Source organism: Oryctolagus cuniculus, chromosome 8 (genome assembly GCF_051225735.1).
Source record: "Oryctolagus cuniculus isolate XC-2025 breed Fujian yellow rabbit chromosome 8, ASM5122573v1, whole genome shotgun sequence".
Classification (NCBI taxonomy): domain Eukaryota; kingdom Metazoa; phylum Chordata; class Mammalia; order Lagomorpha; family Leporidae; genus Oryctolagus; species Oryctolagus cuniculus.
In genome coordinates this window covers 73711971-73734273 of record NC_142874.1, presented here as the reverse complement: position 1 = coordinate 73734273, position 22303 = coordinate 73711971, and the positions used below count along the sequence as shown (strand labels likewise).

Below are 22303 nucleotides of genomic sequence, written 5' to 3'. Positions count from 1 at the left end.
CTTTGTCACGGCAGTTCCAGAAAATTAATTCAAACAATTCTCAGTTAATTAATTGTTATTAAACATTAGTAAAGGTCAATTATAATAGTGAGGTTTTGATCTTTTATATTTTAGAGAAAAAATGATATTTGCTCCGAACACAGTCTTGCACATCAATCCAAATATGCAAAAATTGAGCTCATGCTCATTAGACAAGTTCAACTCTGCACCATATGAAACATTTGGAATGCACAGAAATGACTGGCATGCAATGTAGTCAGAAAACTACCTTTTTGGACATTTCAGAAAGGAAGACACAAACAACATATTTGCTAACTCTATTATGCCATATTTTTTCCAGTGACATCGAGGTCATTTTGCATGCCTTTCTGATAACATATGAAAGAAGATGAAATGCGCTTTGTAAAACCATGTCTCTAAACAGACACTGAAACTCATTAACATTTGCAAACTTCAGTGGATTCAAAACACCATTATTTAATGTTATATGGACAGAAAGCCAAGTCACAAATTCCTTAAAAATCTTCATTTAAAATCTTTAGTTTTTGAAAAGAGAGTTGACTTTCCATGTGTCTCCAAAACCCCCTTAAAGGAACCATAGGCAAAGCTGGAAATTATTTGGCATAAGATGTTTGACATGGTACTCAGTACCTACCACCCTTGTTCGTTGGCCAGGGCCCCTTCAATGAGTCTCTATTCTTTAGAGGGCTCTGCCCTGGTCCCCTTCAGCCATAGTCCTCCTCACAGTTTGAGCATCCTTTCATCCAAAATGAGCTCCTGGCACCCACATGCAGACCCTAAAATCCCCTGTGAAAATGATTTTTTTAAAATGATCTTTAAATGTATTTACTTATTTGTTTTGTTTGAAAGGGAGTGACTGATCCCCTAGTTCACTTCCCAATTGTGCACAACAGCCAGTGCTGGGCCAGACTGAAGCCAAGAGCCAGGAACCTAACTCCTATGTGAGTGGCAGGGACACATCTAAGCCATTACCTACTGCCTCCCAGGGTATGCATTAGCAGGAAGCCGGAATGAGTAGAGCTGAGACCTGAGTCCAGGCACTGCAATATGGGAAACAGGTACCCCAAGCACTATCTTTGCTGATAAGCCAAATGCTTGCCCTATCTTTTCTCTATTTGATTTGATTTTGATTTACTTATTTGTTAGGGAAAAGAGAGCGAGAGAGAGAGAGAAAGAGAGAGAGAGAGAGAAAGAGAGACCACTCATCTGCTGCTTCACTCCTCAGATGCCTACAAGAGTTGCGATTCAGGTTTCTCATAATTCAAAGCACATGTTTTAGAATTCTATGGGAAGATACTTCAGAAAGTACATGAAAAATGGAATTAGAAAATAAGTTTATTTTATTGCAAAAAATGTTGAAATCCATGCATTATTTCTTCATAATATGCATTTTCATGGAACTTGTGAAGTCTTCTCATGCATCAAAGAAACTCATTGCAGTGCTAAATTTTAATATGATATTAATGCATGTTACTTAGAGTCTTCAAGTCTCAGTTTCTTCATGTGTAAAATTATATATAATAAAATTTCTTCCATAGAATTGTTATGGAGAATAAAGTAAATAATATTTTTATCAAATATTGGTACACAATAGAAGTTTGTTTTCATTGTAATTTTATACCTGTTGATTCTATTACACAGTATGGTTATATATTATAAAGCTCATTATATTTTTCCTAAAGAGAAAAACTGAATAGGTCTCATGCACTGACTACACACTTTATTTCTGTGTATTTTATGTGGTTTCTGAAAGACATCATACTTCCTTTCTAGGAATATGTTCTATAATTTTTAATTTCTATCACGTTGGTCCAGAGAAATCCAATAGTGATGTATAAATGACTGTATGATGTTACTGAATTTTGTACTGAGTAACTGAATTTTCTAGCAAATAAACTCAAATTCAAGGAGAAAATATCTTTAGTAGTGATTCCAGACCAATATAAAATGGAAAATTATTGTGTGGCAATTAAGCTATTATACAGCAATGGATTTCTAAAACAGACATTATTCCACAATCCCTCTGGTTAATAGTGTGTCTTTCTAATAAACTCCATTATAGCTGGAACCCAAGAACTTCATTAAAACCAATGATTATATTTAAAACAAAGAAAAAAAAAGTCCTATGGTTTCTGATAAATACGTGGACATTTTATCACAGAAATACCACTTTTATATTTCTTCTTTATGATGCTACTCTAAGCTATGGATTTTGCTGATGTGGAAAGCTAATCAGGGTATGTACTGTACAACTCCAGGAGACTCTGTTCACCCGAGGATCCTCTCAGATCTATGAAGTCACAACCTACAAAACTACATGTGATATCCCTGCATCTCTACTCGTATACCACCATAGGACCACTTGTGTTAAAAACCAGAATTCTGTGTTTGTAGTCCTGAACTGAATGAGATCAAGTTTCAAGCATAGCCTGAAATTTGAGCTTGTCTAGATAGATTCACATCGATATAAATTAACAAGTTAAGTTCACAGGTGTGTGTCATGTGAGACTTTAAACATGCAGCAGGCAATTCTGATTTTGATTATACATGAAGAGAACAGAAGTGGGATTCTGAGTTATAGCGCATTTTATATGGGCTTCTCCTAGGTGGCCTCATGAGATCATAGAAACAAGCAGTAGAAGCACAGAATATTCTGGAAAGAAGAAGAAAAGAAAAAAAATCTAGAACAGTATCTTAACAGTGAGTACTTTATAGGTATCTTATTGTTTTTCCCAGCATATTTGGAGGTGGGAGTTGTGGGCAACCCTAGCCTAAAATGAGAGCATTGCATTGGAGTCTGACATTTAGTCATAAGGGAACACAGTTTTGAGCCTTTGGTTTCCTCTGTCTGCCAGTGACATTTAAAACATCTGTCTAGCAAACTCAACCTGGGATAGTGGGTGCGCATCTGTCCTTTGTAGTAGACTCACAGAGTTTGCTATTGTTACAATGCAGCTCTACTTAAAGTTTTTATTTCTAACCCCAGATGGAATTCTGACCCTCAGAGTGGAATAGGAACAGAAGCCAGAATTGAGATTCATGCATTTCTGCATCTGAACGTTTTCTTTGTCTTAAGGAGTTCAATTTAACCCCAGGTGCATTAAATTAGAATTGTGTATGCAACACAACTTTATAAGGCCCTTTCCCAGTACGAGTGAATGTATGTTGAGTAAACATCCCCAAAAGATCCCATTAAAATGTAAACATGAAAGAATGCTCAATACGGCTGTGGTCTTACCATTTGCCTTGTGCTGTACATCTGGCGGAAGCTGCTCAAAAGCATGCCACTGATAGTCTGGCTGTGTGGAACAATAAAACATTATTATAGCAATATGGACTTCAAACAAAACATAGTGGGACATTAAAAATATAATTATACTATGTGGCTTTTATTAAATGGGCAACACAAAAGTAATTTTCTATTCAATCCTGTTGCCAACCTCACTCATCCCACTCTCTTCCATCACTACAGCCACCATCCCTCCCTACTTGCTCCTAAAACCATTCTTGATTTGGGTTTGGTCAAAATTTTTACTACTTTAGGGTTGACGGCTGTTTTCTTCTTTCTTTCTCCTCCTTTCTTCCATCCTCCCTTCCTCCCTTCCTCCCATCCTCCCTTCCTCCCTTCCTTCCTTCTTTCCTTCTTCCCTTCCTCCCTCCTTCCTTCTCTCTCTCTCTCTTTCTTTCTTTCACAGATGTGCTTTGGGAATGTACCCAAATATAAACACTTTTTAAAAACTCACTATAGTCCATAAATAAAGCAAATCAACTTACTATCAGTAAGTATTTTTTTTTTAAGATTTTATTTATTTGAAAGGCAGGGTTTTAGAGAGAGACAGAGAGAAAGCGAGAGAGAGGTTTTCCATCCGCGAGTTCACTCCCTAAATGGATGCAATGGCCAGACCTGGAGCAGCCAAAGCCAGGCCCAGGAGCATCATACGGGACTCCCATGTGGGCAAAGGGGCCCAAGCACTTGGGCCATCTTCCACTGCCATCCCAGCTGCATTATCAGGGAGCTGGATTGGAAGCAGAGCATCCAGGACTCAAACAGGTGCTCAAATGGGAAGACTGTGCTGCAGGTGGTGGTTTTACTGGCTATGCCACAGTGTCGGCCCTGATAAATACTCTTTTTAAAACCATCACACTGTAGGCCTTGAGATGGCCAGGGTGGGAAAAACACATTTGATGTTTTCTAGTGGTTCAAGGAAGAAATGTAAGCTCTTAAATGAGGACATGGCTGGTAGAGGGTCAGGATGGTAAAGTAGGGCAAATCTTTCCCTTTCTACTGTTCCCAAGAATAATCTATTTTCTAAGATACTCAAAGATAAAGTCTAAGTTAGAGACCAGATTTTTCTCTTTAGATTTTCTCCTAGGCTTACACCTAATTAAGAACAGCTATATATTGAATGCCAGGGAACACTCAAGCAAATTGCATTGAGTAATAATAGGCTATAGGCCTAAATGATCAAGGTAGCTCCAAGGCTGCCACCCTTGTACTTAGCCCCTTGGAACCAAGCAGACTCAGTTTTGTCTGCCCACAGAGTAGGTCTTCGTTCTTGCTCCAAATTCTTTCCTCTGCCTCTGACTTCCCCACAAGATACAGAGGATATAGACATTTTGTTTTATTATCTAATTATTTCCTAAAAATAACTGTAGGAAAATGTCTCTAGCAGTGAGCCAGGAGGGAGTATTCACAGGCTGGTTGGCCATGAAAAGCAGGCCCCCAACTTCGATTACCTGACAAAACACTGAGAAGTGGCACATTCAGTAAAATCTGACCCCACATCAACCCAATGAGACATCTAGGTTCTTGGCTCCTTTCGGCCCATGAAAAAACTAGAGGAGGAAATGAGATCACCTCTGTTTTTTATGTTCTCGTTTATTTTTAGTTGTCTCAAATCACACATAGGATAAGTGATGTGACCCTCAGTTTTATGTTCTAGGAGAGCTGCCAAAAAATGGTAAATATATTATATATCTACCAACACTATTGCACATGATTTAATTTAGGCTTCGAGGTAAGAAAGAAATACAGAATATTCTCTTAAAATTAACTCTAGTAATTAAAAAAAATTTATTGTTATGCATGCTACTTGAAAATGTAGCTGATTAAATGTGGCTTGGAATTCTTTCCTTGATGATAATTCTATATTATCTGCACTGTGTTGCCTCTTCTAATTAACACAGAAAGTTTGATGAGTGATGGAAGTTCAATTGCTCTCTTCTTTTCATACATGAAGATAGATAAATGCAGCCATTTTTGCTCCCAGATCCACTTGATTGTTTTATTGCTTTTATAGTTAACCTTTCCCAAGAATATTTTTCTGAAGTAAATTTCTATCATATTTTGTTTCTCACAATCTTAGTTTACTTCGACATCCTTGAAAAAAAATTTCAGGGGATGATCGCTTGTGTTTGACAATACCGAGAAACATTTCTGGTACAGACAGAAAAATAGCAAACAGGTAGAGAAAAAAGGAAATGGGGCATGGAGTGAGGACAGAATGAGCAACTGGCAGTTACATGGAAAAAACCAAGTGCTCAGCAGGGTACTGTGTAATATCAGGGTCAAATAAGAGGTGCTCATTCAATCCTGGCATCCTTCTCCCTTGGGAAGAAGACTTTGAGTCACACTCAAATGAAAAAGTATGAGAGGTTTCAAGCAACCAAGGGAATAATGCTTTTGGTAAGGGTTCTGCCAGGAAAATCCTGATAAAAATCTTATATATTGGCACAATTAGAAACTCTGTTAATTAAAAAGAAACACTAATGGATGGAGAGAGTGGTCTGAAAAAGCACAAAATGCAGAAAAATGCATATTTTTTCCCTGTATAAAATTTCTGTCTACACGGGCAAACTAGAGGAAGAAGCATCTATGGGGGAAGGGTGGGTGGAATACTGGTATGGAGAAGCAAAGGAAGGCTGCTTCGGGTCTGGCTTATTTAGGTTGACTGTCCAAATCAATTCCACTCACAAATAATTGCTCAACTGTTCATTTCATTTTGCCTGGGTAGACACAGCCGTGGAGAACAACTTAAGTAGGTCACTTTTTCTTGAATTCTTTAAGAAAATCCTTTCAATTGGAAAATGTCAAAAACTATTTTGCACATATGTAGTGATAGCCATACTAGTTCAGTATAATTTTACAACTGAAGAAAACATCTCTCTCTCTCTCTTTCTCCTATGTCCATTTTGCTTTTCTTTGCATGTAAAAACATCCTTTGGGTAGACTCAGATACACCAGTTGTAAATGACCCACATAAAATGTTATATGTTCATTCAAGGAACCATAGCTCAATTTGACAAGTTTCTGTCAATTTGTTCATATACCCTGTGGATTAGATGTCTTAAAGATAAGTAGAGTGTGTATAGATCATCCGAACTTTGCAAGTGGGAAGCTGAGATAAAATAAAGGTTTGTTCTATAGAAACCGTTATATGCTAAAATCCCAGAAATACACATAATTTCTACCAAAAAAATACCAAGTCCGTATTTGTTGAAAAGAGAACTCTTACTTACTGGGTGCTCCTGTTGATCCTGCACAGCCCCAGGGACTGTTGGTACCCATGGATCCCGCAGGTGGAAAACCAAGCCACAGTTACAGGTAGGGAAATGCATCTGAGGAGAACAATGCCGTCAGTTCACTGAAAGTGGGTGGAGTCGGGGAGTCACACTGACAATTTATACAACACGGTTTGCTTTAAATCTTGAGGCGTAGCCTATTCTGTTGTATTTCTGACTCAGAACAGTTAGTGTATCGATATAGACTCATGGTTGACACAGGTGAGGCTCATGGTCCAAATCTTATAAAAGATGAACTGTAATTATTTCTCCCATTGGAAAAATTAGAAACACTTAAAAAGTATGTATAAAAGGCTTTCTGCTTCTGAGTTATCTTCATGTAGGATCCACACAGAAAGAAAATCATAGAAAAGAATGCTGATAAATTGCAGCCAGAGACATAACCAAAGTCCAGGGAGGAAATTAGCAATGAAGGGAAATAATAACTATTCTTTAAGATGACTAGGGAACCAATGGGGATGGAATCCTTCAGTGCTCAAGAAAATTTTCTGTTTTGTAGAAAAAAGAAAAATGTCTTTGGTTTCATTTTCCACTGTGAATTGGGTGAACAACTGCAAGAACTACCAAGGAAATGCATTTCCCAGGTATCTGTGGGCCTATGGAAAAAAGTCTCCTTTGGGTGAATTCACACTAAGGCTTGAGCTATTGGTAACATGCTCTGTGAAGCATGTGTTTTTCATGAGTGTGGGGGTTGAAAGGCTGTAGTGGTTCCTAAGAACTATCTATCTATTGATGTTTTAGTCAATAATGAGAAGCATGAGTTGCTTTAGGCCATCCATAGCAGAGTTTGAATATGCCTTTAATTCAGACCATGAGAAATGCTCTTTGTGGAAATAATGTGTGGGTGAAACTTAAAATTGCCATTTGAGCCATTACAAGAGGGCTCAGGTAAGGATCAACATACCTGTTTTAGTTGCTTTTCCAGTTTTTCTTTCTCCATCTGACAAGCTTTGATCTATGGACAACAAAAAAGCATTTGCTTACCAAGGAGAGTTCAAATAATTAGCTCCAAAGCTACTTTTGACCCAGTTGTCCATGATCTGCTCAGAGGCCCACGGAATGTAGCATCAATAGCACACACAATGGCAATGAAAATAGCCATGTTTTGGCTTTTCCATCCATACATGGATTCTTTCTCAAAATTCCCAGATGAAATTTTAAAGTTAGATTGCTTTAAATCGTTATTTCGTTTTGTTGATGATATTATAATTCTCAGTTTTGTATTGATCTATTTAGATATAGACACAGAAACAGCTTCCACTGCTTACTGGATGACATTTAAGTTCTCCAAAGTAAGTTTTAGAAATTGTACACATGGAAAGGCATTTGGTATAGCTCTTAAGTTGCCACTTGGGATGCCCACACCCTACATCTGAATGCCTAGATTTGAGTCTCAACTCTGCTTCCCATCCAGCTTCCTGTTAATGGACATTCTAGGAGGGAGCAGGTGACGGCTTAAGTACTTGAGTCCCTGCCACCCACATGGGTGACCTGGGTGGAGTTCCTGGCTCTTGACTTTAGTCTGACCCAGCTCTGAATGTTGGTAAGTTTTGGGGTATAAACCAGCAGATGGAATATCTCTATATTTCTGTCTCTGTCTTTCTTCTTTCTATATTTCAAAATGAAAAAAAATGAGTTATATATACACTAAATATATGCCATAAACTTATGTGTGTGTTTTACATGCAATGACTCATTGGATCCTCTCAATGGTCATGTGATAATTAACATAATTATCTCCATTTGATTGACAAGGATACAGAGATACAAGATTCTGAATAACTTGCTCAAGGTCACACTGCTATCTTTTGTGGCTTCTCACTGTTCAAGGCCCAATTTCATCTAGCATGGCCACCTACTCCAGGTTCCTTCCACATATGGCACATGTACAGGAAGCTGGTTTTCCTTTGACTTTTTAGTCATGCCACCATCTTCCCTGAACTCCATGTTCCATATCCTTGTACAGCATAGTTCAAAAGTCCCCTCCCGAGGAAACAGCAGAAGAAACTCTTCCAGAACGCGTGATTCACAGCGGACCTGTGTGGAGAGCGTGGGAGCCCACAGTTCGGGACACCAGCGGCAGACTCAACACACCAGCGCTGGAACACAAGGTGAGCCGAACCTCAATAGCCCGAGACACCGGCAGGCAAGCAGAGAGAGGAGACTAGAGGGAACGACCCCCGGGGGGGAAAAGTTCACCAGGCTAACTGGAAGAGAGAGAGAGAGAGAGAAAAAAAAAGGTGACTGGTACGGACACGGGTTTCTCTCTCTCTGCTCACCTCTCAAGGGCGAGCAAGACAAAGAGCAGGCGCCATCTTGGACATACGTCATAAGCAGAGCGACCTCAGGTCTGCACCGGCCCTGAGCCTAGCAGAAAACCCTGACTCTGGGCGGGGCGAATTAACAGGAGATTAGGACCTAGTAAATTTGTGGTGCTACTGAACTGAGACTGTGAAAAAAGAGACGGTGGGGGAGAGAACTCACGGAATTCACCTGAGTACTCTCCAGAGACGCTACAATTCCGTAACTTTGGCAACCCAGTGGGAGACTGAAGGAGAATTTGAACCCACTCTGAGGGCCAAACAGATTCCCTGTGTGGTCCTTGGGAAAGAGCTTCCGATCTCTGGCTCCTGTGGGTATATCATTTGCCTGCTAACTACCTCCAACTTCGTTCAGCTGTGCGGAATTACTTCCCTTTTGAATCAAAAAAAGAAAGAGAGAGAAAGAGAGATTTACCACTCCTAACCTGGGAGTGTCACCTTTGGGACACCAAACAGAGCTCTCAGGCCACACCCATCTCAAGCCCTAAGGCTCCATCAAAAACAGATAGTCCACTTAATCTAGAGTCATAGTATAACAAGAAAAAGCACCACAGTGAAGAAACCAAATATCTCCAATATGCCAAATAACAAATGCAAAAACCGAGGTAATAAAAACAAGGAAGTCACCATGACGCCCTCAAATGAAAAAGACACCCCAATTCAAGATTATGAAGATGATGACATAGAAGAAATGCAAGAAGCAGATCTCGAAAAATTGATAAGAACATTAAGAAGTTCTCAAAAACAAATTCTTGAACTACATAAAGCCTTAATGGACAAGATAGAAAATCTCTCTCGTGAAAATGAAATATTAAGGAGGAATCAAAATGAAACGAAACAATTAGTACAACAGGAAACTGTGATAGTGACTGAAGTGAAGAATTCAATAGATCAAATGAAAAACACAATAGAGAGCCTTACAAACAGAATGGGTGAAGCAGAAGAGAGAATATCGGACTTAGAAGAGAGAGAACAGGAAAGGATACAGTCAGATCAAAGAAAAGAAGAGGAAATTAGAAATCTAAAACATATTGTCAGGAATCTTCAGGATACTATTAAAAAAACCAACATTCGGGTTCTAGGAGTTCCTGAAGGCATGGAGAGGGAGAAAGGATTAGAAGGCCTTTTTAGTGAGATATTAGCAGAAAATTTCCCAGGTTTGGAGAAGGACAGAGAAATCCTAGTACAGGAAGCTCACAGAACCCCTAATAAACACGACCAAAAGAGATCCTCACCACGACACGTTGTAATTAAACTCTCCACAGTGAAACATAAAGAAAAGATCCTAAAATGTGCAAGAGAGAAACGTCAGATTACTTTCAGAGGATCGCCAATCAGACTCACTGCTGACTTCTCATCAGAAACTCTACAAGCTAGAAGGGAATGGCGAGATATAGCCCAGGTACTAAGAGAGAAAAACTGCCAGCCCAGAATATTATATCCTGCAAAGCTATCATTTGTGAATGAAGGTGAAATAAAGACGTTTCATAACAAACAGAAATTGAAAGAATTTGTCGCCACTCGTCCAGCCCTGCAACAGATGCTTAAAGATGTGTTACACACAGAAACACAGAAACACGGTCATCAGTATGAAAGAAGATAAAGGAAGGAAACCTCACAGCAAAAGATCACAGGGAATTCAAAGCATATATTAGAACTTATCTTTGGCAAATGGCAGGGCAAAGTTACCACTTTTCATTAGTCACATTGAACGTTAATGGCCTGAACTGTCCAGTTAAAAGACACCGATTGGGATTTGCTTTTTAACCTGATGCAATTTTAAATGATGCTTAATTTTGTTTTTAAATTTCAAATCCTAGCTCTTACCCATACATGGAACAACAATTAAATTGTACATGTAATTCGCCACTTTGCTACACTAACATTGTTCCAGGGGTACTTATGATGTACTTTTGAATTTTCTATACATGCAATAATGACATTTGCTAGCAGTTTTATGTCTTCCTTCCCAATATGTATGCATTTTGTATCCTTTCTTTGTGTTACTGCACTGTCTAGTAATTCCACCATAATATTGAAAAGTAGTGGTGAGAAAAAGACACTTCCCCCTTTCCCCAACTTAAGGGAAAACTGTCCAATTTCACTATTAAAGTTGGTTTTGGTAGATATTCTTTATCTAGATGAGGAATTTCTCTTCTGTTTCTTGTTTGCTCAGTTTTTTTATGCCAAATATCTTTTACAAAAGTTGATGTAACCATTTAACATTTTTGCAGTTTGTGTAGTATGTCCAATTTATTGATTTTTTAAAATGCTGACAGCCTTGCTTACGTGGGATAAATACCACTTGCTTGTACTACATAAAATTGTTGGATTTTACCTATTATTTAAAAAAAAGAGAGATTTCTAAAGGCAACCCAGAGGAATCCTTAATCCAGTTCTTCATTAGAAGAGATGTGCAATTCGGGACATGCTCAAGCTGACTTACCTCAAACGGTAGAGTTAGAAACATACCAGGGGATTCCAATTCAATCCCATCAAGGTGGCATGTACCAATGCCATCTCACTAGTCCCAGTGATCAATTTCTGTGCACAATTGATCATAATGATAGGACTAGGAACCAAAGGGATCACATAAACAAGAATAGTGTCTGCAAATAATAGCTGATAGAATCAAAAAGGGAGAGAATGATCCAACATGGGAAGTGAGATACACAGCAGACCCATAGAATGGCAGATGTCCTAAACAGCACTCTGGCCTCAGAATCAGCCCTTAAGGCATGCGGATCCAGCTGAAAGGCCCAGGGGAGTATTTCAGGCATGGAAAGCCAAGACACTCTGGGGAAAAAAAAAATGAAAGATCTCCACGAGTGAGATCCCAGTGGAAAGAACGGGTCATCAAAGAAGGAGGTACCTTTCTCTGAAGGGAGGAGAGAACTTCCACTTTGACCATGGCCTTGTCTAAATATTATCAGAGTCGGTGAACTCAGGGGGCTTCCATAGCCTTGGAAACTCATGACAAGAGCCTAGGGTGATTACTGATGCCATAAACAAGAGTGTCAATTTGTTAAGTCAACAACAGGAGTCACTGTGTACTTACTCCTCATGTAGGATCTTTGTCCTTAGTGGGCTGTACATTGAGATTTAATGCTATAACTAGTACTCAAATAGTATTTTTCACTTTATGTTTCTGTGTGGGAGCAAACTGTTGAAATCTTTGCTTAATGTATGCTAAACTGATCTTCTGTATATAAAGAGAATCGAAAGTGAATCTTGATGTGAATGGAAGGGGAAAGGGAGTGGGAAAGGGGAGGGTTGCGGGTGGGAGGGACGTTATGGGGGGCAAGACATTGTAATCCATAAGCTGTACTTTGGAAATTTATATTCATTAAATAAAAGTTTAAAAAAAATAAAAAATAAAAAAAAAAAAAAGTCCCCTCCCAAGTAATACCTTTTCAAGTCCCACCCATTAGAATTATTTGCTCCTCCTTAGTCCTCACATTTAGTGTTGCACATTTACTATATGACTTTTCAATTCAACATATACTATGTACAGTCACTTCTCCCTATTTGCAGTAGTCATGTTCTGTAAAGTCACCTGAAACACTGAATCAGTGAATACTGAACCATTGGTCCTAGAAGAAATACAAGGTTAAGTTCCTGCAAGACTTTGGTCACAAAATTTTGCTGACTGATCAATGCATAACCTTGTTTTATGAGTTTGTGTTTAAAGATACCTTAGTCTCATTTAATACATATTGTGGATTTGTTAACCCTTACACCTGCACGGAACTTAGCTAACACACATATTTCTCTGTAAAGGCACTGCACAGCCTCTTGTACTTAGAAACACAAAAAGGACTTTTGCACCATGCTTGAAAGCAATTTTAAACAGTGAAGTCATCAACATAAAGCACACAAATGTGAAAAACATGGTGCTAACTAGACCAATAGAAGCACGCTTGTTTACAGAGCTTCACCTCACCTTGTTCTGCCTCAGCTAGGAATATGCATGACAAGTGACTGATATTCTGATGCTTAGTGTGCTACAAGATGTCTCAAAAATGCCACAGGTATTGATTTGTGGTGACAAATACACTTAAGCGAGTAGGCAAATTCACAAACACAGAATTTGCAGCTGATAATGACAGACTGTCTATGTCTTTTTCACTATATTCTGAGTCCTTTATTCCCTCACAGCACAAAGCAGAATGCCTTGAGGAAAAAAAACAAACAAACAAACAAACATCAAAGTCAGATTGCAAGGAAAGAAAGTAGCATTCCAAGTGTACAACTAAATTAAACTGCTAGATGTAACCCCTTCTTTTTTTTTTTTTTTTTTTTTTTTTTTTTTTTTGACAGGCAGAGTGGACAGTGAGAGAGAGACAGAAATGTCTTCCTTTGCTGTTGGTTCACCCTCCAATGGCTGCTGCAGCTGGCGTGCTGCGGCCTGTGCACCGTGCTGATCCGAAGGCAGGAGCCAGGTGCTTCTCTTGGTCTCCCTTGGGGTGCAAGTGTGGGGAGCAAACCGGACTAGACTGTTACTGGAATTAAGACTTATTCTATGCATCTGCTCTCCCACAATATGGCGCTGGGAGAGAAGTAAACAGCTTCCGCACAGCTGCCTCCAGTTCAACCAATTAACTGTAGGACTTGCTCCTGATTGGAGAGCAGCGTACTCAGCCGAGTTGGGATTGGCGGAGGAGGACTATAAAGGAGGAGAGAGACGGCATGCACGAGGAACATCTATGGGGAACATCTAAGGGAACCCGTGCAGCCCCCGAGAAAGCCGGCCGGCGGTGTGCCGCTCCCCTGCGGAAGTGGGGAATGCGGCCAGGGGGAACTGCCCTTCCACGGAGGTGGAAGGGATAGTAGCCAACCCGGGAAGAACCAGCAGCAAACCCGGGGAGGGCCGAGCAGACGAAAGAACAGCGCAGGGTCTTGTGTTGCTCCTCCATGAAGAGGGGGAGCGACATAATGGTGCCGTGACTCGGATATGAAGCCTAGGCAGGGTTTAGTGTCGTTCCTCCATGAAGAGGGGGAGCGACATAATGGTGCCGTGACTCGGATATGAAGCCTAGGCAGGGTTTAGTGTCGTTCCTCCATGAAGAGGGGGAGCGACATAATGGTGCCGTGACTCGGATAGCAAACTTAGGAGGGAAGAAACGGGAAGAATTGGGAAAATATCGGAGAGAGAGACTAGCAAACAGCCTAGGGAAAATACCGGAGAGAGAGACTAGCAAACAGCCTAGGGAAAAGCCGGACGAAAAGGGTGCCGGAAGAAGCTGTTGAAAGCCTAGGCATAGACTCGGATACGGACTACGGGGGGAAGCTGGGAGAAATCTCTAAGGTCGAAAGCGAAAGTGAAAGCTAGAACAAACAGACTCGGACGCGGACTGTGGGGAGAGGCCAGGAGAAATGAGGGAGGAATATCGTTGGAGGAAAGCTTGGGGAAACATACCGGGTAGAGAAAAATGTTAGGGAAATTGAAGCCGCGGGGGGCAGGCCGAGGCGGAAACGAAAGTCACTTTGGGGTTCTCAAGTTAGCCCGGGAATGGGGGGCGAAAAGTTGAAACCAGAAGCTGAGACGTAAGCCAGATTGGGATCCGTCTGATTAGCCCGGGGAGCAAAGGACGGGAAGCCAGATCGTGGGGCGGAGACGTACGCTGGGTTGAATTCGCCAGGCTAGCCCGGGGAACTTAGATTGAATCCTAGTGGCGGAGACGCAAGCTACGCTGTGTTACTCGCGGAAGCCGCCGCGTGCAGAGAGAGCACGGGGCGTGAATAGATAGGGAACGCTGGCGTAGGCCGTGGTTCAGACGCGAAAGGGTTAAGCGTGGAGACCGCGGAGCCGCGCAAAGCCGGGAAGCTGCGCAGATGAGAGAGGCGCGCGGGCTGAAGCGGCGCAGAGCCGGGAACCCGCTGGCGGGGCGAGGTGCCGGGAAGCTGCGGGGATAAGAGAAACAGAAGTTTGGAAGTGAAGTAAAAGAAAAATAGGAATGCTGGAAGATAGAAGTAAAATGGGAGAAATAGAAATGCCCGGAGATAGAGAAATAGAGAAAAATAAGGCCTCCCCTCAACATGCCAATTAGAAGGCTTGGATTCGGTCTGCCCGATTAGTGAGGCGATGAGTACCTGGGCGGCTAGCCGCAGGTCACCGAAGACAGGCACGAATTAACATCAGTAAAGCTTCCCCACAATGCAACAATTAGGAGGCTTGGATTCGGTCTGCCTGATTTAAGGCGGTAAGCGCCAGCAAAGCTCGACCAGAGTATGAGCTGCAGGTCACCGAAGATAGGCACAAACCAACACTAATAAGTCTCCCCCACAATACGGCAATGAGAAGGCTTGGATTCGGTTTGCCTGATAGGTTTTGTAAACACCTGCAGGCAGTTCTAGCAGAGCAGAGCATGCGCTGCAGGGCACCGAACACAGGCACGCATCAGCGCCTAAAAACCTCCTCACAATGGCGAAGAGAGGACCCGGATTCGGTTTTCCTGATTGATAGGACTTGTAAGAGCCTGTGGCAGCTCTAGCAAGTAGAGCAGAGTGTGTGCCGCGGGACACCGAAGACAGGCGCGTATCAACGCCAAAAATAAAAAGAAAGGGGGATCTGTGGGGAGCAAACCGGACTAGACTGTTACTGGAATTAAGACTTATTCTATGCATCTGCTCTCCCACAATATGGCGCTGGGAGAGAAGTAAACAGCTTCCGCACAGCTGCCTCCAGTTCAACCAATTAACTGTAGGACTTGCTCCTGATTGGAGAGCAGCGTACTCAGCCGAGTTGGGATTGGCGGAGGAGGACTATAAAGGAGGAGAGAGACGGCATGCACGAGGAACATCTATGGGGAACATCTAAGGGAACCCGTGCAGCCCCCGAGAAAGCCGGCCGGCGGTGTGCCGCTCCCCTGCAGAAGTGGGGAATGCGGCCAGGGGGAACTGCCCTTCCACGGAGGTGGAAGGGATAGTAGCCAACCCGGGAAGAACCAGCAGCAAACCCGGGGAGGGCCGAGCAGACGAAAGAACAGCGCAGGGTCTTGTGTTGCTCCTCCATGAAGAGGGGGAGCGACAGCAGGGCCCAAGCACTTGGGCCATCCTCCACTGCACTCCCGGGCCATAGCAGAGAGCTGGCCTGGAAGAGGGGCAACCGGGACAGAATCTGGTGCCCCCACCGGGACTAGAACCCGGTGTGCCGGTGCCGCAAGGTGGAGGATTAGCTTGTTGAGCCACGGCGCCAGCCTAGATGTAACCCCTTCTAATAGACTAAAATTGTTTCTGAAGTACCTGGCACCATAACATGAGATGGTTTTTATAAAGGTTATATCTTTCACTTAACTCAAAGAACCATTTTGTGAAATCAGGAGTTAGATATCATTACATATACAGACAGGTGAGTATACTGGGAGAGACTAGGTCTTACTTTCAGAGATAAAGTTTTCAGTTTTAAGAAACACTTTTGAGATCATCTGGCCCAAATTTGTCATTTTGTAGATGAAGAAAGGGAAGAATTGAAACCATTAGTAACTTTCTCAAAGCTACTACCAACTGGGGATTAGGGCAGATAGGAATACCTGGTCTTATCCCCTCAATTCCTCCTATTTCAAAGTTCCTTAAGTATATTTCACTTAAACATGGTTGCCTATTTTACCATTGTCATTGGCTTAAAATATCCTCAGTGATAGAACAAAGACATTGTGGCATGTAAGTAACCAGTGCTAGTATGATTGACCCAAAAAAATGTTTTTTAAAGTTCATTCCAATGGACTATCTTATTCAACTAACATAATGTCAGTTCTTTTTATTATACTATGGCATGTAATATGCTATTTATATATAATTAATAAATAATATAAATACTATTATATAATTATAATAATGTAAATATAATAATAAATTGACCCATCTGCATCTGTTTATGAATTCTACCCATCTTTACCAGAGTTAATGGGACTTAATGAAAAAAATAAATGATTTTGGCTATCATTATTTTAAAGAAAAATAATTTCAAAGTATCACATAGGTATCCTTAAGATTGTCTCTCAGTTTATAAACACAATTATACCATACTGTACTTAGTACATTTATTTTTTCATATCAATAAAAAGTTAGATGATGCATGAATGAAAAATACTTGTGGGTCATATTCCAACATTTTAACTAGGTAAGATGGATATATTTACGTTCTGTAATGGCAAGAACATTGCCAGTGTTGGACACCTATTTATCACCAATATGAACCTAATATAGTAGAATGACTAAAATCAAAGTATGGCAGGAGGGGAAGGCATTTGGCACAATAGGTAAGATGTCATATGGGATGCCTGCATCCTGTATTAGAATGCCTGGTTCAAGTCCTGGCCAATACGCCTCCATTCCAGCTTCCTGCTAGGGTGCACCCTGGGAAACAACTGATAATGTTTCTAGAACTTGAGTCTCTACCAGCCTCATAGGACTCTGATCGCGTTAAAGGCCTTTGGCTTCAGCCTGACCCATCTTGGCTACATTGGGCATTTGGGGTGTAAACCAGCAGATGGAAGAACTCTGTCTCTCCATCTGTTTGTTGGCCTCTGTGCCTCAACCTTGAAAATAAAATAAAAATAAATAAAAGTTTAAAAATACGTCAGGAAGTAAAATACATTGTTTAGTGACAGCTTAAAAGAAATGAAAACAGCCTTGTATGCAACAAGTAAAAATTGAGAAAATAATTCCTTCACCAGGTATTCCTGAACATTTCTCACCCATTATTATATAAATTATTTATTAATTATTCTCAGAAAGTTATTAATTATATTTTACTACGATTTTATCCATTCTAATTTCTGGGAGAGGAAATGGTACTGTCAAATAATTTTCCATAAATAATTAGGAATTTCAAATTAATCCTTGAAAAAAATCAGAGAGGAAATTAAATTTAATTCACAATGTACTTTGTATTAATAAAAGGATGACTAAGAACTTAAATTTTTTTCTAAGACTAAGCAAGTCCCACAGTAATTTCTGATTTATTGAAAAGAATTGCAAGATTTTGCAAATCAAACATGTTGTGGCTCATTTTGTTAGCTACATTTTCCTCCATTAACAACAGTATTTATTCATTATGATGATTTCCTGAGTCTACTTTTAATATATTCTATTACACTTAATTTTAGTGTATTTACACTTATTATGTCCTAATAAGCTGGTGACCATTTTTGAGCTTCATTAAATTTTCTCTAGTCACATGAAATCTGGGAACCTACTGGACAAAGTCCTCTATTTCACTAAACACCCAAATGGTATTTAGAAATACGTGCATTTTTGGAAGACAAGAACATTCCAACATAAGCCTTCAAAGAAAATGACAAGAATTTAAAAACCACTTCACTGTATTTGAGGACTAGGTAGTTCAACTCCCATTCTACCAAGATAAATATTATGAGAAAAGATCAAAAGAACTACATTCTACAAAAATATTGGAATCCAATTTCTTGTGTAACTCCTTCATATACTTAAGTTAGAAGAAATTGCCAGTCATTTTCTTCTCTTTACAAGATTATTTAAGAGTGACTCCATTCCAGGTGCTGACCTCTCCAAAAAAATGAAAATCCAATGTCAATTAGCAGAAGTCGAAAAGCCTTTATTTTTTTTAATGAGAAAATAAAAATAAGACACAATTATAGTGGCAAAGATTATTTTGTTTTGATACATACCTGAGAATTCAGCCTGCTCAGTTGGGATTGAGAAGTTTGATTAATTTGCTGCAGCTCTTCCTTCTCTTGATTAAGTCTTTCTCTATCTGATCGCTCCTTTTTGAAGTCTTCTTCATATATTCGCACCTAAAAAGCATCAACTTGCTATTATTGTTTGCTTACTTTTCACTGAGTCCATTTAAATGGAAAGGTGCTATCTGGATCTTTCCAACTTGGGCCTTCTCTACCCTCTTTTCATGAATCCGTCTATACGCTGAGACAGAGAAACACCTATGACTGTAATTTTATCATCTGCTTTGCTCAGAATGAGAATGTATCAGAAATTTGTAAATAAAATAACAACAATTTTATTGTTAAAAATTTCCCTTCACTGGTTATTCTGCTGCATACTCTGTGACTGTGATGAAATCCCAGACCTAGTGTTAAGTATCACTGCTTTGGAGCAGGTCATCCATCCTCAGCACAGGGGCTTGAGGAAGGAATTCTGCTGGAAGTTGTAAAAGACAATTTACTGACAATAGCTGTGGCACTGAATACTAACATGCCAGAGTCTCCAAGTATAGCTTCCAGGCTGAACACAAAACAGAAAAGAGAGGCCTACGTGTGTGGAAAAGCAAAGCATGGTTGTTAAAAAGGTAACCCCAAGTTTTGCCCTCTGGGTGTATTTGATATAAGAAAAAGAAACACATACTATTATAGTCAAACACTTCTCCAGAGGTATTCCAAATACTCCAGACAAGTGACCAAACTTCTAGTCGCTTTTAGTTGGCATAGTAATGACTGATGGCTTGGAGACAAGCATGTAAAGCAATGAAAACAAATGAAAGATAATAAAGCAAAAGAATTCCTCTAAGATCAGGATATAAATGACTACTTATACTGAAACCCAGTAGCTAGATTCTTGTCTATTAATATTAATGCACATTGTAGCTTCCTCCTGAACCATGGAACAAAATTTAACTAGAGGTTTATCAATTGCAAGTCAGTAATAACAAAGAGAAAAAATTACACATTCTGTATAGATTTAGAACAACACACACAAAAATATATATTTCATTTTTAAGGTTTTTTTCACCAGAAACATTTAAAAAACACTACATCTAGCTAGGCTGATATTTTGAATTTTTTAATTGAGAGCTGAGGTTCAATTCCAGACCCAGTGAAACAAATGCTCTATAAGCAATTACCAGAGGCATTGTAAATGGGAGAAGACATACGATCAGAATGGAACATTTCAGCAAGGTCATGACTTTAGTCAGGTAGGGGTTAGGATTCTAACTCAGTGTCTTTGAGCATATAAAGCCTTGAATATTTCATGTGGCATTCAGTGACGCCATGCTTGTGGGTGCTCAATTAGAAATGTGTGCAATTAAAATGTGTATAAAGTCAGCAAGAGAGCTACCTTAAAATTAAGAAGATGCTTTTGTTCTCCCTTAGGAATGATGGGAAAAAAAAGAATCGCTGTCACTGGCAGGTTGAACCTGCACTGTGATCTCCCCGTGTTAAGAATGACTCTCTCAAAACCAGTGCAGAATATTTGTCAGCAACAAAAATGATTCAGGTGTCTGAACACAAAGAGCCATTTTTAAATTTTCATCTCTGGAGGAATTGTGACTAGCACCACCAGTGCTTGAAGGGCTGAGAATCTTGACAGAGTTTTAAAATCTGAATATTACCTTTATTATCTTCAGGGGTTTATTTTTAAGGTACATTTGTGGGGCTTCAAAAAGTTCATGGAAAATGTTCATTTATCTTTTAATTCCATTTGTCCATGAATTTTTGAAGCTTTCTCTTAAATGATCCAGAATGCAACAAGTCAGATTGTTCAAACGCAACTGTTAGAAGAGAAAGCATAACTTGACTACAAAGTGCTCTGAACTTTTTAGATGTATTTCTAGCCAGATACTTCCCATGAATTGAAAACTGAAAAGTAAATAACAACACACTTGCTGAATTTTTCCACATATCACATCAAGAATCCTTTTAAATGGCCCTTTCAAGATTTATTTATTTATTGAAAGGCAGAGTGACAGAAACAGGAAGAGATCTTCCATCCTCTGGTTCACTCCCCAGATGGCCGCAACAGCTAGGGCTGGGCAGGGATTCAAACACTTGAGCTATCATCTGCTGCTTCCTGGTGCAGTAGCAGGTTTCTGGACTGGAAGTGGAGCAGCAGGATTCAAACCAGCATATGGGATGCTGGCTATGTAAGCAGCGGCTTAAACCATTGTGCCACAAGTTCAACTCCTTAAAATGGCACATCTTCAGAGCAAAAACAGACAATAATCACACCCAGGCGTATCATAAAAATAACACTTTCCTTAACTTCCTTCTCACACTGTTAATATATTACTGATACTGTGCGCTTCAGGAACTAGAATTTTTATATGTACCCTGTATTTGTCAGGATTGCTATGAACTATTCCAGCTATTTACCCGTATTTGTCTATGTAGCATCTCACTGGAAAAATGTGATGTGACTGATTGGCCTCTCAACTAAGCAAGCTCCAGCTGTGAGTCGTTTAGGCAGTGCTACATCCTGGCCGCCCTGTACTGTTCATCTGCACAGAAGCTGAGGTGAGGAGGTACTTGATCGTGCTGGCCTCTTGGCAATAGTGAGTGATGGTGGGTGACAGAGGAGGAGGACGCTGTTGTGCATCAACAAATTGCTAGGATGGGCAGGGATGTTTGGCCCACTGATGAACACTGCAGTCTTCCGGATGCACTCTGGACATTCAGTGAGGCTTCAACAGGCTTTGCCTGCCTTGTCCTTGTAATGTATTATCTCTCATGTCCACCTCCCATACCCATTTCCATGCTCACACCAAGCATATCTGGGTGGGCACATCTCTTACATCCATCCCTGCTTGGCTCAGCTTGTACCCCAGCAGGGTGGAGGTATACTACGGGCCCTGGGTCAGGTTCTGCTCCCTTTGAGACTTAACATTTTTCAGCTATTTGATATTGAAATAATAAACCAGGTGTCAGTGTTATAACACAGAGGGTTAAGCTGCTACTTGCAACACCAGCATCCTATATTGGAGCATCAGTTTGAGTACCTGCTGCTCTGCTTCCAATCTAGCTCCCTGCTAATGAGCCTGCGAAGCGGTGGAAGATGGCCCAAGTGCTCGGGCCCCTGCCACACACACAGGGGAAACTGATATGGAGTTCCTGGCTCCTGGCTTCCATCTGGCCCAGACCTGGCAGTTGCAGGCATATGAGAAGTAAATTGAAAAAAAAAAAAAAAAAGAAGTAAATTGGCAAATGAAAAAAATCTCCTCTCTCTCTCTCTCTCTCTCTCTCTCTCCTCTCTCTCTCTCTTTCTCCCCTCCTCCTCTTCATTTCTCCTCCATTGCGCCACTTTTAAAATAAATAATTTATACAACAAATTGTAAAAACCTGTTCTCTGAAAAATAAAATAAAAATAAATAAATAACTAGATAGATAAATGAAAGAGGGCCAGCGTTGTGGCATAGCAAGTAAAATTGCCACCTGCAATGCTGGCATTCCATATGGGCACCAGTTTGTGTCCTGCTGCTCCACTTTTTTAAAAAATTTATTTGAAAGACAGAGTTACAGAGAGAGGTAGAGCCAGAGAGAGAGAGTGGTCTTCCATTCCGCTGGTTCATTCCCCAAATGATCACAACAGCCAGAGCTGAGCTGATCTGAAGCCAGGAGCCAGGAGCTTCTTCCAGGTCTCTCATGTGGGTGCAAGGGCCCTGGGACTTG

At 40.5% G+C, this 22303-nt stretch overlaps 1 protein-coding gene across 4 annotated transcripts in view; it reads right to left on the bottom strand.

Moving 5' to 3' along the window:
* The window catches only part of TNIP3 (TNFAIP3 interacting protein 3), a 115327-nt gene that overhangs the window by 6117 nt on the left and 86907 nt on the right, over positions 1-22303 (bottom strand). For all 4 annotated transcript variants that reach the window (XM_051819818.3, XM_089302573.1, XM_070047668.2 and 1 more), the window contains 4 exons: positions 18575-18700; positions 7508-7558; positions 6541-6639; positions 3260-3320 (listed from right to left, as the gene is read on the bottom strand). In XM_051819818.3, coding sequence (XP_051675778.2) covers positions 3260-3320; positions 6541-6639; positions 7508-7558; positions 18575-18700 — 337 coding nt within the window. The remainder of the gene's footprint in view (positions 1-3259; positions 3321-6540; positions 6640-7507; positions 7559-18574; positions 18701-22303) is intronic.